We start from the raw sequence: 16215 nt of genomic DNA, 5'->3' as shown, positions 1-16215 counted from the left end.
TAAGTTAAATGGGTCGAGAGGGCTTAATGGGTTGACCCATGGTCTTATTTAGGGTAAAGGAATGGGTTAACCCATCTTTGGGTCAAATAGAGTTAGATGGACCCTCAGGTTAAATTGCCACTTAAGCCCAATGGGCCTCTTAAGCTAATGGGCCTGCCCACTAGTTATAATTAGGAAAGAACCTAATTAAAAGATGAGCCCACATGATATGGGTATAATTGCTCTTCACGCGTTTCCCCAGGGCAAGTGGGACCCACAAATAGAATATTCCCAACTCAACTAAAATAGCCCGGGCGGTCCAAATCTTGACCCGCACTTCGAGGGCATCGAGGAAAAGGATAAATAAATAAACTTAAGGGCTAGAACTTACTATTTCCTTGTCATGGTTTGTCCCCATGACCCCGAATAGTTTCCTCCACAGGTAAACCCGCACTGTGGTCAATAATTTTGTAGCTGGGTTTGACCACTAGTGAGAACAGCTCACCAGTATACGTGGCAGTGATAACCACACGTCACGGGGAAAAATAAAAATTAATTATGATCAGGGGTGCGGGTATAACAACTCAGCTGAGAATTTTCAATACAAAACATCACCCGCTGAATCCATGAAGAATCGAAGCCCATGTTTGAAAGAGTGCTCCTCAAGAACTTCCACTCAACTCTCTCATAAGCTTCTTGCATATCAACCTTAAGAGAAAAGTACCCATTATTTCCTCTTCTGGTGTTTTTAATTTTATGGAGCAATTCATGGTAGATGAGAATATTATCCTGAATATGTCGTCCTTTAATTAATCCGTTCTGACTGAAAGATATGATATGATTGAGAATAGGACGGAGGCAATTAACGATGATCCGAGAAATGATCTTGTAGATAAAATTGCACAGGCTTATGGGTCTAAACTCTGAAATTGAGGAAGGATGGTCTACCTTAGATATAAGAGCAATATACATCTGATTGAGGGAGAGACAAAAGGTTCCTGTTGAAAAAAACTTTTGGATGCATGATGTAACCTGTCCTCCAATAATAGACCAAGAGCTTTGAAAGAACATCCCCGAAAAACCATCTGGACCTGGAGCTTTGTTGGAAGGCATAGACTTAACAGTAGAGCTAACTTCCTCATCTGTGACTAGTCTGTTGAGCCTGGAGTTATCTTCCAAGGTAACTCTCCCTCGAACATTCTCAAAATAGGAATCCTCCAAAATGGGATTAGAAGTAGAATAGAGATCCTTGTAGAAATTTGTGAATGCATTGCCCATTTGATGCTCATCTGTAAGGGTGAGACCATCAACATTAATAAATCTAACTGCATTCCTGGCTCTTCTTTTTAAAGTTGAAAGGTGAAAGAATTTGGAATTGCGATCACCCTCTTTAATCCAATTTGCTCTAGATTTCTGCTACCAAAGAATCTCTTCTTGATGTGCAAGTTTCTTCAAAGTGGCTAATTGGTGCTTCTCATTTAAGAACCACTGATCATCTCTCAAAAAATGATTGATGTTATAAAGTGTTTTTAACATTGCTTTAGACATCTCCATATTCTGGAAAATATTGCCAACTTGATATCTATTTCAATCCTTAAGAGTATGTTGAAGAGATCTAAGCTTGTTGCATACTTTGAAAAAGTGAGAACCATGAGGGCTGAATGAAGACCATGTCGAAGAAAGTAAGGGTGTCAATCGGTGCGGTTCTGGTTATTCGGTTCGGTTGCGGTGCGGTTTACAGTTTGATAAGGTGAAATCAAAATCGAACCGGATAGGAATTAACTAAAATCATAATCGTTTTGCATATGGTCCGATTTTATCAGTTTCTATTCGATTTTCAATATCCGGTTCATAACCGGTTTACATGCGGTTTGTGTAGTGTCATATTTAGAACTAGTAATGAAGACATCCTTAGTTTTCAAGGCCTTTATATTCCCGTATTTCCCCATTCTCTCCCAGTCTCCCTCACTCATCATATTTCCCATGCCTATGTGATAAAAATAAAAATTCCCATCTTTAACCGTCGTTCTATTCCTTTCCTATTCTTTGTTTTTCCATTTTTTTCTTCTCCACACTCACATGATAAACAAACTTTTTATTTTATTAGAAAGTAGGGATTAGTTAATCCATTTTAACATCATACATCATTTCCATTTCATACTTGAACAAATATAATATATAGTCAACCCTTTACATTTTACTTATTTTATGTTTCTAGAGTGATACAATAATTATGTTTATTAAATTAATTATTATGTTATTAATTAATCCAATTGATGCATGGGCTAGTATTCGAGTAAGAGTTACCGGTTTCTATTCGGTTTCGTATTCGGTTTAGAACCGCGGTTTTGAGGTGCAAATCAAAACCGGACCAGGAAGAGAACCTATAAAATCAAAACCGGATCATTTTTTTTGCAGTTCGATTCGATCGTAAATGGTCGATTCCGGTTTTGATATTCGGTTTCGGTTTCATTTTGACACCCTTAGAAGAAACCACTTCAGAATACCGCGGTTCATGTAACCAGAAGGCCTCAAAATGAAAAGGTCTTACTAATCAGGATCTGTTCCTTTCAGTATGCAAAATTATGGCTTTGTGGTTGGAGGAAGCAACTATTTCAGATGTAACCATGGTATTAGGAAACAGATTGAACTAGTCAGAATTTGAGAAAAATCGATCCAGTCTTGCTTCAATTCTTCTATCCCCAAATTTCTTGGTTATCCCACGTGAAAAGATGATCTGTTTGATGAATTTTTGATAGGCAAGCTTCGTTGACAAAATTATTGAGAGGCTGCAATTGACTTTGAGATAAAGGTCTGCCCCCTTGCTTGTCCTCCATGCAAAGATATGAATTCCAATCCCCAACTAAAAGCCACGGCTGATTGATGAAATATGATATATTAAGAATTGAATTCAGTTGGGATCTTCTCAACTGTTCGAAGCAGCTCATGTAAACAAAAGTCAGAGTCCAGCTTTGATTGATATAATTAAACACCATGTTTACATGTAAGCACCAATTACTCCTCCACAAAATGTTACAATCGATGTTGTTAGACCACATAAGCAACATGCCACTTGCTCCATTTATTGCCGGGATGCACTCGAAAATAGAGAAATTAAGAGACCTACAGAAGTAGAGTAAATTCGGGCTGGATTTTTTAGTCTCTGACAGGAAACAAACTTCAGGTCTATGTTTATTTACTAACTGGCGGATTTACCACTTTGTCGAGGGGTGACCAATCCCTCGACAGTTGAGAGCTAGGACTTTCATTTCCTACCTTGTGACGTTTTGCGGCCAGTCACCATAGCCTCAGAAATAATCATCATTGTTGTGGGTTTCGCATCCATAGCATACAGGGAAGATTCACTATCTTCACCAAAAAACAGCTGCAATGGAAGAGGATCCTAAACTTCAATACGCACACTAATATTCAGCAAGTCAATCCTGGTAGAGAAGTCAATAGCTAAGCACTCAGCAATAGCCGTGATGCCCGAACTATCACCCGAAGAAAGAAGAGAGGAAGAAGGAGAGTTCGGCTGCAAGTCGATGGAAAAGATATTTGCTTCACACGACTTAATCACAAGAACCATCACATAAACTAGGAGAGTTGCAGGGATTATTGAAGGTTTTGCATAACTACCACCGAAACCAAATAAAAGGAAAACAAAAAAGCAGGGTGTATGCTGGAACAAGAAGACTTTACTGACCCCATAAGAATAGAGAGTTCTTGAATTCTAAACAGAACATAGCCGTTAAGAAAGAAAAAAAAACAATAGGATGATAAAAAGACTCTCTGAAATATCTTGCTATAGACATCTAATATATAGACAAGAGAAAAAGAGAAACCTAAGCAGCACAAGCTAACAATCATGATAATCGCTCAAAAGGCTAGAGGAGATAAGAAGACTCACAAAGAGATCATAGAAAATGCTCAGAACTGAGAACAGGGTGTTCCTCAACTAATTTGACCCAAACGAAAAGCTCCTGCTGTACATCCTTCAGTTTGAAGAATATCTTCTAGGAACTGCAGAACTTGGAGCTGGAACTAAAGTAGTGGTAGAAAAAATGGAGATTTGCCTTTGAATCACTGGATTCAGGCGAGGGCAACGGTGGAGAAAGCCAACCTTGGTAACTCCGCTCACTTATAGTGATATCTGTAAACTGCCGAGCTGCCCGGTAGGACCATACTGCTTAGACACAATAACGCGATAAATTACCGCCTTATCCCTACTTGAGCGCCTTGCCCGAGTAGGGGTAAGGCGGTCATTTACCACCTTGCTGTGTCTTGGCAGTGGGGTCCTGTCGGGCAGCTCGGCAGTAGAGGATCCAAATTATATCTGTTTGTCTATTTGAAAATATGGGTTTGTTTGGTGATAAGAACTATTGAAATAACAAGGAAAAAAACCTCATACATGATGAGTTATATAGGATCCAGATCCTCTACTGCCAAGCTGCCCGGCAAGACCGTGCTGCCCAGACACTGTGTTGCATGCAATGACCGCCTTACCCCCACTCGGGCAAGGCGTTTAGGCAAGGGTAAGGCAGACATTGCACGCAGTACCGTGTCTGGGCAGCACGGTCTTGCCGGGCAAGTCGACAGTAGAGGATCCAAATTGAGTTATATATGGTTGAAATATTACCCGCATTTTCTTTGCAATAGGTTCGTTGACTATTAAATGGTAAAAAAATATCAAATCATCTGCCCACATGTGGTCAGAAACATAGGGTTGTGGCAAAAGTTCCTCCAATAAACCCTTTTCCTTTTTTTTTTTAAATATATATATAATTAAAAATACAAAATATATACCCTTATCTTTGAGATTGCATCATACAAGATAAGGGTACATAAAAAAGGGACCGTGCATCATACATTGCGTACATGAAACCTTTTGCCTCAACTTTTTATACCAAATAAGGTTTTCAGGCAAGCAATCTTCCATAGAGGAAAGTTGTATTTGAAACACTTCTTATCAAGAAGTATTGAGTTGGAAAAATTTTTGTTGCTACTCAGACTAAAGAAATGGAATAATTCACTTCCCCTTTGGGTTCACAAATACCCTCCTAAGTTTTAGTATCCCCTTTTAGATTTCATTTCTTTCACTGTAAATTGGGTAGCAGCAAAACTTCGCCCTGTTGGCATTCCCTTCTAAAAATTATCACCAGAAATTTGTGACATTTAATTTGGTAGCCTTCCAATAATTCAAAAGAATACTATGTGAAAAGGTTAAATTTATTTAATTGGATCCTGTTATTTAATTTTTTTAGTTAAAGATTTAATCAATAAAAATTAGTCACAATTTTGGAAATTTTTTTTTTTGCTGCTACACTTGTAGCAATAATGTTCCTGCTAGAGGGCTAGCAGCTAAGAAAATGGAATAATTCACTTCTTCTTTGGGTTCATAAATACCTCCTAAGTTTTTGTATTTTCTAAAATACCCTTTAAGATTCCATTTCCCTGATTGTCCGGCAATTTCATTCACTTTTGAGAGTTTGGATTCACTCTATCTCACACGTAGTTTGGATTCATTCACTATTCATGCACGCATGCACGTACCTATGTAAATTGAAAAATGGAAACAATAATGAGGATTGGAAATGGATTTTTATTTTATTTTTGGTTTATGAAAAATGTATTTCTCAGAATTACATGGATATTCCCGCCAAATGTGCCCTTTTATATTATATAAAAAAGAGAGTAACAAATGCTTCTCTTGAATGAAATAATGAAGAAAATTAATTGGTTACATTGTCCAGAAACATGGGTTTTAAATGAATGAAAAAGAATATAAATATTGCAGAGGCGCTACTACTCAATCAGTACCCTGGGAAGATTGGTGGAGGTGGTGATGAGTACTGGAACCCAAGATTTGGTGGCAAAATGAAATCGTCAGCTGGAGCTGGTGGTGGAGAAGAGACTGGAGCCGGTGGTGGAGAAGAGACTGGAGCTGGTGGTGGTGGAGAGGAGACTGGTGTGGGTGGTGGTGGTGGAGAGGAGACTGGTGTGGGTGGTGGTGGAGAGGAGACTGATGTGGGTGGTGGGAGTAACACCACTGGGGGTGGTGGAGAGGAGACTAGTGCGGGTGGTGGAGGGGATTGCACTGGTGGTGGTGGAGACTTGACTGGTGTGGGTGGTGGGGAGTGGACGACTGGTGGTGGGGGAGAGTTCACTGGTGGTGGTGGAGAGTGGACGACTGGTGGTGGTGGAGAAGGGACGACTGGTGGTGGTGGGGAGTAGACGACTGGTGGTGGGGGAGAGTAGACGACTGGTGGTAGTGGGGAGTGAACGACTGGTGGTGGTGGGGACTGGACCATTGGTGGTGGTGGGGAGTGGACGACTGGTGGTGGTGGAGGGTGCACCACTGGTGGTGGAGGGGAGTGGACGACTGGTGGTGGTGGGGAGTGGACGACTTGTGGTGGGGGAGAGTGGACGACTGGTGGTGGAGGAGAGTGCACCACTGGTGGTGGTGGGGGAGAGTTCACTGGTGGTGGTGGGGAGTGGACGACTGGCGGTGGAGGAGAGTGCACCACTGCTGGTGGTGGGGGAGAGTTCACTGGTGGTGGTGGGGAGTGGACGACTGGTGGTGGAGGAGAGTGCACCACTGGTGGTGGTGGGGAGCGGACAACTGGTGGTGGTGGGGGAGAGTTCACTGGTGGTGGTGGGGAGCGGACAACTGGTGGTGGTGGGGGAGAGTTCACTGGTGGTGGTGGGGAGTGGACGACTGGTGGTGGGGGAGAGTTCACCGGTGGTGGGGGGGATTGGACTGATGCTGGTGGTGGAGGTGAGGACACTGGAGTTGGTTCCAGCACAGGAGAGATTTTTGGTGGTGGTACAACCGGACGTTCTGGTTCTCTTGGGCCCACCATTGAAGGGGTTGGTGTTTCAGGTTCTGGTGTAGGAGCCACAACTGGTGGAATTGAGATTGGTGAAGGAGGTGTAGGTGTCACAACCGGTGGTGGAGTCGAGACTGGTGCAGGAGGTGTAGGTGTCACAACTGGTGGTGGAGTTGAGACTGGTGCAGGTGGTGGTTGTGGTTTTGGGGTGGGTGGTGTTGGCTTTGGAGATGGTGTTGCTGGATTTCCACACTTCAACTTGGTGCAATCCACTGGTCTGCTCAGCACAGGCAAACATTCGCTTGCTGTCTTCTGTTCCGGCCTACCAGCCAAGCAATTGTTCGTATCGTCCAACACCAACTCTGATTCCTTTGTTGCTAAACACTCAGGTGCCTCACCCTTGAAGTAATTGTAAGAGAATGTGAAATTCTGCAATTTAGGTAATTGGCACAAGTTCTGAGGCACAAATCCAGTCAATTTGTTACCAGAAATATCCAACAACTCCACATTCTTCAACCCAGAGAAACTGGTTGGCAAAGAACCAACCAAGTTATTCCCTGCCAAATCGAGAACGGTAGCGTTCCCTAAAAGCCCAAATTCTGGAGGAACGCAACCAGACAGATTGTTATTCATGAAGATAATCTCTTCCAATGAGCCCATCTTTGTTATGCTTCCTGGAATGCAACCGCTGAACTTGTTGTTGGCGAACACCACAACAGAAGCATGGGTATTACCCAGAGAATCAGGGATTTTACCACTGAATCTGTTATTGTTCACGAAAATTGCGTCCAAATCCTTCTCAAAGAGCTCCGATGGGAGTTCTCCTTCGAAGTCATTGAAACGGATATCTAAATACTTGAGACCAGGGATGGAGAGTGTCTCTTTAGGGAAACCCCCAACAAAGCGGTTATTGCTAATGTCCAGCTCGTAGAGAGATGGCAGCTTACCGAAGCTTGGTGGAACGATCCCACAAAACCTGTTTGAGTTAATGTGGAAGAGAGCCAGATCGGTTAGGAGACCAAGCTCGGGGGGCAGGTACCCGGCGATGTCAGCTTTGTTGAGGTCGACACCGGCCACGACATTAATCGATGGGTCATCAAGGGCTGGGGCGCAGAAAACGCCATTGTAGTCGCAGACATTAGCACCAACCCAATTGCCAGTGAGATTTTGGGGGTCGGAAAATATGGCCTTCTTCCAGGCTTGGAGGGCAATGTAGGCCCTACGAAGCCTATCGTTGGCGAATTTAATCTTGAGATCGACCTCAAACTCATAATTATCAGGTAGATGACCGCCCTCACGGAGGGTTAAGAGCTGGCGACGGGCAATCCAGGAAGCTTGTGCATTGGTCAAAGCTAAGGAAGAGGAAACGAATAAAGAAGAAGAAAAGGCGAGGAAAAGTAAAAAGCAGCCTGAGGCCTGCATTTTGGATGGGAAGCTACGCAACACCATCTTCTTTATTGGAGATAAAGGCCAAAGGCTGCTTATAGGGCACAATGAAGAAGAAAGAGGGAGATGGGCATGTTATATTGTGGGCTCTGCAACAAATTCTCTCTTTTTTAGTCAGGTTTTCCCGATGTTTCAGGTCTTCCTTCTTCTCTCTCACTGATCCTCCTCCGATGACGGAGAGTCGACCATCCATGTCCATAGAAGCCTCAACAATTTCTCGAAAGCTCTGCGATTTGCTTGCTCTCGATAGAATAGGAAGTAAAGATGACCGAGTTTCCCTGCATTCGTTGTTTGCACCGTATTTTTTGTCCAAGTACCAAAAATAACACTTTTTAGTTACCGCGTACGCAGGGGTAGGAATTTTTCCCCTCTCCATTCCCAATCAATTATTCCTTGTCATTTCCCCATTTGCCTGTGCGACACATGGCACAACCAAAGGGGGACAATTCTACAAGATTGCATAGACGGAAAATTATCATACTGGAGACGGTGCTGTGCGCATCATGTGGTGCAGCAGCTCCCATGTGTGCATAGTGACCCATGTGTGCACCACATGATGCGCACAGCAGCGCCCCCTAATTCATGCTTTGTACGAATCGCATGAATGTGGTATTTTTTATTGTCCAAACACAAGTCGATCCTGCACTGTTCGAGTGAGTGCAAGATCTAAACCTAGGAAAATTGTACAAGGTTCTATCATTTTCTATCTCTTAAAACCTAAAGCTCTTATTAAAAAATTTCCCTAAAAAATTACAGAATATTAGGAACATTGGGCACATATTCGGATTTTTCTGCAATTGGGGGTTCAAGTGCAAGCAATATCTAAGATCATTGCCCCAATAGAGCTGTAACAAATTAATAATGGACCAATAAGAAATCGTTAAGAAAATTCGATAAAAGATGAAATTGAATCGAACCGAAATCGAACTTTTAGAGTAAGTTAAGTTTATGTTTGGCCTAATACCAAATCAAAACTGGTTAAGCCCAATAGAAACTGGATAGGGCCGACCAATTGGCACACCTAAGTGATGAGAAAATAGATTTGGGGACTAAATTGGAATTAAATATAGGGATGGAAGGGGATTCTGAAATCTAACTGAATGGGGATTATATAAAATTAGCTCAAAAATAGAGAGATTTTTTTTAAGTAATCTTATGGAAGCTGTCCTTAATGCACAACCCATGTTAGGGTTACCAATTTCCAGCTTGAAGCGTTTCAGTTTGGTTTACAATGTGAGAATTAAAAAACCAAAATCAAACCGTTTATTAAAAGATTTCATATAATGAAAACCAAAATCAAACCATTATTAAACGGTTATACGGTTCCTAAATGGTTTCATAGAAAATGACATACCAGAAAACCTACCCTTATAAAAAAACTAATAAACAATTATTTAATATAAACATACTCTCGTATAAAAAAACATAAATAATTATTTAATATAAACCAATTTATTTTTTTGAATTTTGAATGATTAAGTTTAGAGAAATACATAAATAAAAATCATTGTGTGAGATGAGACAATGTGAATGTCGAAGATTTAAAAGGATGTTATTTATTTCATATATAAATCAAAACTTAGACAGCTTTAAAATTTTTTAAATGGTTAAAATCAAAATCAAGTTGTTTATTAAACGTCTCAAAGTATTGGGGGGGGGGGGTACCCGAGGTGGGGTACCCACCTCGGATGAGCCACCTGAACACCATGTACCCTTGTGTGTGTGTTTTTTTTTAAATAGTCCTTGTTCTTGAAACAATTTTTTTTTTTTCAAATAATCTCAAAACATTATATTGATACGCATATTACTTTCAAATTAAATCTATAATTAGGTATTGAGATAGACATGTATAAATGAGGGTTATTCTATTCCTGGTATGCATCCTTTCTCAAAGATTGACAATTAAGGATGTAAACGGATCGAATTCGGTCGGATGTGACATTATCATATTCTTATCCGATTACATTTGGACGGATTCAGATAGTTTTAGGATAGTGTTTTTTTGAATATTGATTCTCCTAAGTATATATGAACGCGGATCAAATACGAATTTTCGATTATCTGTTGACATGTTTACCATTTTGTTGATGAGGGTTAGGGTTGAGATTTGAGAGTTCAACAACTATCATTTCTTCTACTTTTCTTAGTCTTTGATTTTATTACGTTTGTTACTTTGACTTTATATTGTATTTATTTTAATAGATATAATTACCAGACAAAAATAAATAATAAATATGTGATTCCATGTATCACAATGCATAAAACAATATACATAAACTAATAGAAAATCTAAAAAAAAAAAGATTATCTTAACTTATAAAACTATAAAAATAAGAACACAAAATCCAATAAGGTAACTTAATAAGATAGGCGAACACAAAGATATATTTTAGACATTTTATTAGCGTCGGATTGCTATACGAATAAGATAATAATCGGTCGGATAGGGGGATTATCATATTCGTATCTGATAAGTTTTCAGACGGATTCGAATTCTCCTAAACGGATATGAACGCAAGCAGATCGCATACAGATTTTCAAATATCCATTGACATCCTTAGTGTCAATCTCTCTCCTAAACATGTGGATCTCATTGTAGGCTTGTATACAAACGGAAATACACTTTTTCGCTTTTCTCCATTGATTTAGCGTGTAAGAAGTCAATATACCCTAACAGTATATAAATCCCATTGCCAACACTTTAATGCTGCAAAAAAGCAGGGCTGTTAATTCTAGGCCCGACCTGTTTACTAAATGTTTCGGGCTTAAGCCTGACACGTTTAGTAATCGGGCGGTCTCGGTGAGGGCCTTAGTCCGTTGGATGCCCGACTGGCCCGATCGAGCCTATCCTGACCTAACCTGTCACTTTAGGCTCTTTTTTTTTTCACTCATTCTCAAAGGTTAGTGAACCCAACCATCAAGTTTTGAAAGGTAAACATTGTTTGTTCTAACATGATTCATCCCATGGGATCCTATTTCTGATTTTCATCACACCATTGAAGAAAACCCGTCTATTGTTTTAATCCATTTACCAACCATTCATGAATCAATATCAGCCAAACATAAAAAACTCATGGAACATCCACCTTTTGGTTCTTATATTCGCCAAATTTGTTGGTAGTCATTCAAACATAGATTCATCTTCTATGACACTTCTCTCAATGCATTTTTTTCATTCATTTATATTCTTGTATCTTAGGGGTTTTTTTCCGCTAATTGTTATCAAGGTTGCACCGTTTAAACCCCAAGGGGGAGCACAGTTGGCAAGGGAGGAGGCCTAAGGAAGCTAAAGGTCCTGAGTTCGCCTCCGCCTCCCCCCTTGGGGCCACTCGTTTGAGAGGAAACCCCCTGGTGAACATGGGGGCCCCAGTATCTCCTAGTTTGTATGTGTTGCGGGACCATGCACGAGCCCTTGGGGAATTAGTCGGCCAAAGGCCGGACACCTCTAGTTCCCAAAAACACAAAAAGGTTGCACCGTTTAAATTTAAATAGGCACATAGCCTGATTTTGCACCGTTTAAGGCCCATTTATATTACCTGATTAAAGCTGACCTGATCGAGCCCGTCCAGGCCCGGCCCGATTGTATAAACAGATGATCACGGTGCAAGTTTTAAGCACCGTGAGGCCACTAGGCCCAATCGAACCCGACCGGTTGACATCCCTAGCCTTTTGTGTGGAGATGGTGGTTTCCCGCACAGTTGGTGTAGGAAACCCTCTCCCATATAAAATCGGAGAAGAAATGAGCCACCAATGAGTGGACTCAGAGACTACGCTGGCCATGAGAAGACACATTACAATGGAGCAACCAGTGGATCACACGTTGCTCTTTACAGTTAAAACCTTTTGTTTTGTTAGCAAAGCAACAACTCAGGATGAGAAGTCTGCCGAAAGTTTTAAAAATTGGTATCTAATAAAGCATTTTGACCCATCTATCTATATTTGGATCACCGGTCACAGGGCCACTGATCCGGTAGATCAAGCCGATTTTCATAAATTATTTAATTTGGCTGATCTATTTCAAGTAAGGTTTAAAACACATTAAATTGGAGTGTTTGAATTCATGATGCCTCCTAATTGTGAGTTGTTGGTCCTTTTCAACTGAGCCGGCAAAATAATGGAAGTATATGCTAACACATTGTTTCTGTCTTCTCATGCTTGGGGCAAACACTCTAATCTTGAGGCCTTCAAAACCCTAGTGACATTACACCATAGACATATTTTCGACCTAGTCTTTTCTCTCCCAAGGAAAGTTTTTTGGTTGAGCACTAGTATTTTTCTGCTAACATTTACTTTTAGGTAGTGTTTTAAAATTATGAATTGACCAATTCCATGGCCGACCAATTTGAGTAGATCTACGACCTACCCAATTAACTATTGAGTTAGTATGAAAATAAATTTTAATTATAAAATAAGAAAAATATAAAAAATAGTACAAAATAGATAAACAAATAGGTTCTTCATCCATAGTGAACCAAGAATCTCTTCATCCAACACCTTTATTGAGATTGAAAGTTGGATAAGCACTTCATATAAAAGGGTAAAGGGAGATATTATGACTATCGACTATCATGCTTTATTTTCCCGTCATGGGTAAAGAGAAACTTTCTTTAACAAATCATAATCATAAATTATCTTTGGAAATTGATTCAGAGATGCTTTGTTGTTGGGACTTAGTTTAAATCGGACTGTTTAGTTGTATTTTTAGATTCTTTGTCCTTGATTTCTTTTCTCAACTCATCTTTTTCTTCTTTGAATTGGACTACTTGTCTTATTATGTGCAAGTTTGATTTTTGTTTGTCCCCCAGTCCCTAAATAAGGAGGCTCATTTGTTAGCCACAGGTGCTTTATCCGCTCCAGTACTGGAGGCGTTGCTGTGCGCATCGTGCGGCGCAGCAGCGGTCATGTGTGCACAGTGGGGGCTCATTTGTTGGCCAAAGGTGCTTTATCCGCTCCAGTACTGAAGGCGTTGCTGTGCACATCGTGTGGCGCAACAACGGCCATGTGTGCACAGTGGGCATGTCCACTGCTGTGCCATCGCGCTGCGCCTCACAATGGCACAACAACGAATAAAAATTCTTCTGATGTGTGTGCCTTTGTCTAATGTCTGGTGGGTTAATCTACTTCCCTGTCTTGAATCTACTACATTCTCTTATAGGTTCTCTCGTCTAAACTTTTCTTAATATAGGTTTGGGTGGCACATCGCTATTCTTCTTTGATTAAAAAAAATAAAATTCATACAACATTAGCATAGATCTATCAAAACACATGTAATAACCAAATTTACCATAACTTTACACACAAAACTCAGACATAAAAGAAAGAAAATACCACAAAAGAAAAGAAGAAATATCCCCAAACATTACAATTCCTCAAGGGGAGTGAAACCCCTAGATCTGAGTTAGTTTCATCAAATCTTTCATCTCCTCCCCATTTGAGTGTGATAATTCCTATGCCCCTCCCTTCCCAACCTTGCCTACGCCACAAAATGGAGAACAATTGTAAATTGTAGACTTGCAAGAGTGAAATTGACCGTTTAAAACCAAGTTGAACCGAACTGAAAAAATCGATTCGATTTTGGAAATTGAAATTTCATTAAAGTTTTTGTGATTTTAGTTTTACACTAAAATCCATCCAGTTGAACCAAATCAAATTAAAAAGTGTAAGCCACATAAATTGAACCGAGCTGAATCTAAACTACAGTAAACCCTAAAAGGCAAAAAATACAAGTTTTAAGATATTTCAGTTTTCACTTCAACTATCGACTCTCCTAACTTCTCTTCTACAACTCTAAATTTCTACTTGTTTCCTCTTTCGTGCCTTGCCTCTTCAAGGTTAGTACAAAACATCCTAAGCGTCGTATAAATTAAAGAAGTGAACCAAACAAAACCGAAGAAATTTGAACAAATTACCAAGACCATATACAAACCAAATCAAATCGAATAGAAACCGAATAAAACCAAACCAATTAGTCCACTCGTCTATCGAGCCCATTTAAAAAATGGGCTTTAATAAGTCCACCTTTAAGGGCCCAATAACTTATCGATTCTCGAGCATATTCTCTCACAATCACTCGATGCTCGACGGGCGCTTTACGTTGGAAAAAAATATATTCGATTCGATACAGTTTATAGTTAAGTTGCAGTTGAATGGAGGATGGGAAATTATCCGATAACGTGCGCTACATGACAAGTTAATGCTGTAATTTACAGTTCTACACAGAGATTACAAAACGTGAAAGGGCGGAACCGTGGAGGTGTTTCGTCAAACACTTCTCCTGCCCTTTCTTTCCAACATTCCAAAGCTCGAGTTGAACAGCTTTCCCCAAAACTGAGGCGAAAGGCAAAGGGCTTTTGGATGCTGCAAGTACCTGGTTTTCTGCAAGAAGAGCTGGCCACAAGGTTTATTTCCATCCTGAATTTGTGGCAAATTAATTCCTCTTCATACCTAGTAATTATTTATTAACTTCAGAACTCACAATAGAAGTTGGACCAATCTCGAATTTGTTCGCAGGTTATCTCTGTTGGAGATCGTGTTGGTGGTGGATGTTTTATCGAAGATAAATTGAAGCAAGAAATTATTCTAGGGTTTCCTCACCATGAAGGCGATGGAGACCTTGCAGGATCTGATCGAGGAAGTTAAGCTTCGAACTGTATGGTGGACAGTCGTCGTTTTTGCCGTTTCCTACTTCTTGTCCCGTAAGTAGTAATTCGATTTTAGCTCCAGAATTTCATTAATTTAGGTAAAGACCAATAGAGTTAATGATTTGGTCTATCGTATAATTACCAGTAATTAACTTTTGGAGCCCTTTCGAATGTATTTTCTTTATACCACACTATGGGTTTCTACTTTCTATCCTGCAAATTGTATTGACAGTGGCCTTTTGGCCCCCTTTAATTATTTCAGCTCTTCTCGTGGCAGGAAGGTAGAAATAAAGTTTTTTTTTTTGTTTAAAGTATTTAGAGTTAGCTTCTACGCTTTTAATCATTTAATTTTATCAGCTTCAGTTTAGTTTTAGTGACACTTATCTAATTGATTAATTCCAGCAGTAATATTCAATACACTTATTGTGTAGTTCTAGTAGCTACTCCATTTTGAAATGAATAATGCAGGAATTTTTATCACTTATTACAATTTCCGTTCCTGTGTGGTACATTCTTTCATCGAATCTATTTTCTCACGTCCATGTTTCTGGTCTTTTCATTTTCATCGCAGATACTAGTAAATCGATGTTGATGAATGTTCCCATATCTATTCTGTTGGTTTGTGCATTACGGATTATTACTCGTGAGGTGGAGATCCGCTGGCGGGTTCCACCAGTTCGTCGGCAGACATATCTATCTCACTTGGCAAACAAGCAATTGTCTGTGGATGATCCTCGCCTTTCTAATTTGCTAGCCCCATCAAAATGGAAGAGAAAAATTGATTCTCCAGTAGTGGAAGCTGCCATTGACAACTTCATCCGCAAGATTTTGCAGGAATTTGTTGCAGACTTGTGGTATTCTGCCATCACTCCTGACAGAGAGGTCCCTGAGCAGATACGCCTTTTAATTATTGATGTTATTGGTGAAATATCAAGGAGGCTGAAAGAGATTAACCTTGTCGACTTGCTAACAAGGTGCTTTTGTGTTACTTTTGTAAGTCATCAATAAGCTTTCTTAAGTTTGATGGATATCTTAGTTTGTGTACTGTCAGAACCAAATGACTCTCCAATGTTTCAGGGAAATGGTTGACTTGATAGGGGACCACATAGACCTTTACAGAAGAAACCAGTCTGCTATTGGTGTGGATGTCATGGTAACACTATCTTCTGAAGAAAGAGATGAAAGGCTGAAACATCATCTTATGGCTACTAAGGAGCTCCACCCAGCGCTGGTATCTCCCGAGTGTGAGTACAAGGTGTGAGTGGAGAGTTCTGATGATTTCCTTCGGCTATTGTCTATTGATGTTCTGCTTTACTTTT

General features: G+C 40.2%; 2 protein-coding genes across 7 annotated transcripts in view; one reads left to right on the top strand and one right to left on the bottom strand.

The window, feature by feature from the left end:
* Positions 1-5687: 5687 nt before the first annotated feature.
* On the bottom strand, positions 5688-8309 carry LOC122662344 (pollen-specific leucine-rich repeat extensin-like protein 3). 3 transcript variants are annotated; one of them, XM_043857952.1, is made up of 2 exons: positions 6087-8309; positions 5688-5909 (listed from the first exon to the last, which is right to left on the bottom strand). In XM_043857952.1, exons 1-2 carry the CDS (start codon positions 8256-8258, stop codon positions 5793-5795), a joined length of 2289 nt encoding a protein of 762 aa, XP_043713887.1. In that variant the 5' UTR covers positions 8259-8309; the 3' UTR covers positions 5688-5792. The 3 variants fall into 3 exon arrangements, with proteins under 3 accessions (XP_043713887.1, XP_043713888.1, XP_043713889.1); XM_043857953.1 differs by having other exon boundaries at positions 5688-6760; positions 6935-8309; XM_043857954.1 differs by having other exon boundaries at positions 5688-6804; positions 7006-8309.
* Positions 8310-14519: 6210 nt separating this feature from the next.
* Positions 14520-16215, top strand: part of LOC122662063 — a 54441-nt gene continuing 52745 nt past the window's right edge. Inside the window, exons 1-4 of one of the 4 annotated variants that reach the window (XM_043857621.1) lie at positions 14520-14653; positions 14736-14950; positions 15468-15870; positions 15974-16151. In XM_043857621.1, the coding sequence (XP_043713556.1) occupies positions 14851-14950; positions 15468-15870; positions 15974-16151 (681 nt within the window). In that variant the 5' untranslated portion in view covers positions 14520-14653; positions 14736-14850. Of the gene's footprint in view, positions 14656-14735; positions 14951-15467; positions 15890-15973; positions 16152-16215 lie in introns of those variants that run through there. The other 3 variants (XM_043857622.1, XM_043857623.1, XM_043857624.1) reach the window with 3 other exon arrangements.

The sequence above is a fragment of the Telopea speciosissima genome, chromosome 5 (assembly GCF_018873765.1).
Source record: "Telopea speciosissima isolate NSW1024214 ecotype Mountain lineage chromosome 5, Tspe_v1, whole genome shotgun sequence".
In the NCBI taxonomy this organism is placed as follows: domain Eukaryota; kingdom Viridiplantae; phylum Streptophyta; class Magnoliopsida; order Proteales; family Proteaceae; genus Telopea; species Telopea speciosissima.
The sequence above is the reverse complement of the archived record's forward strand: the minus strand, read 5'-3'. Positions and strand labels throughout refer to the sequence as shown.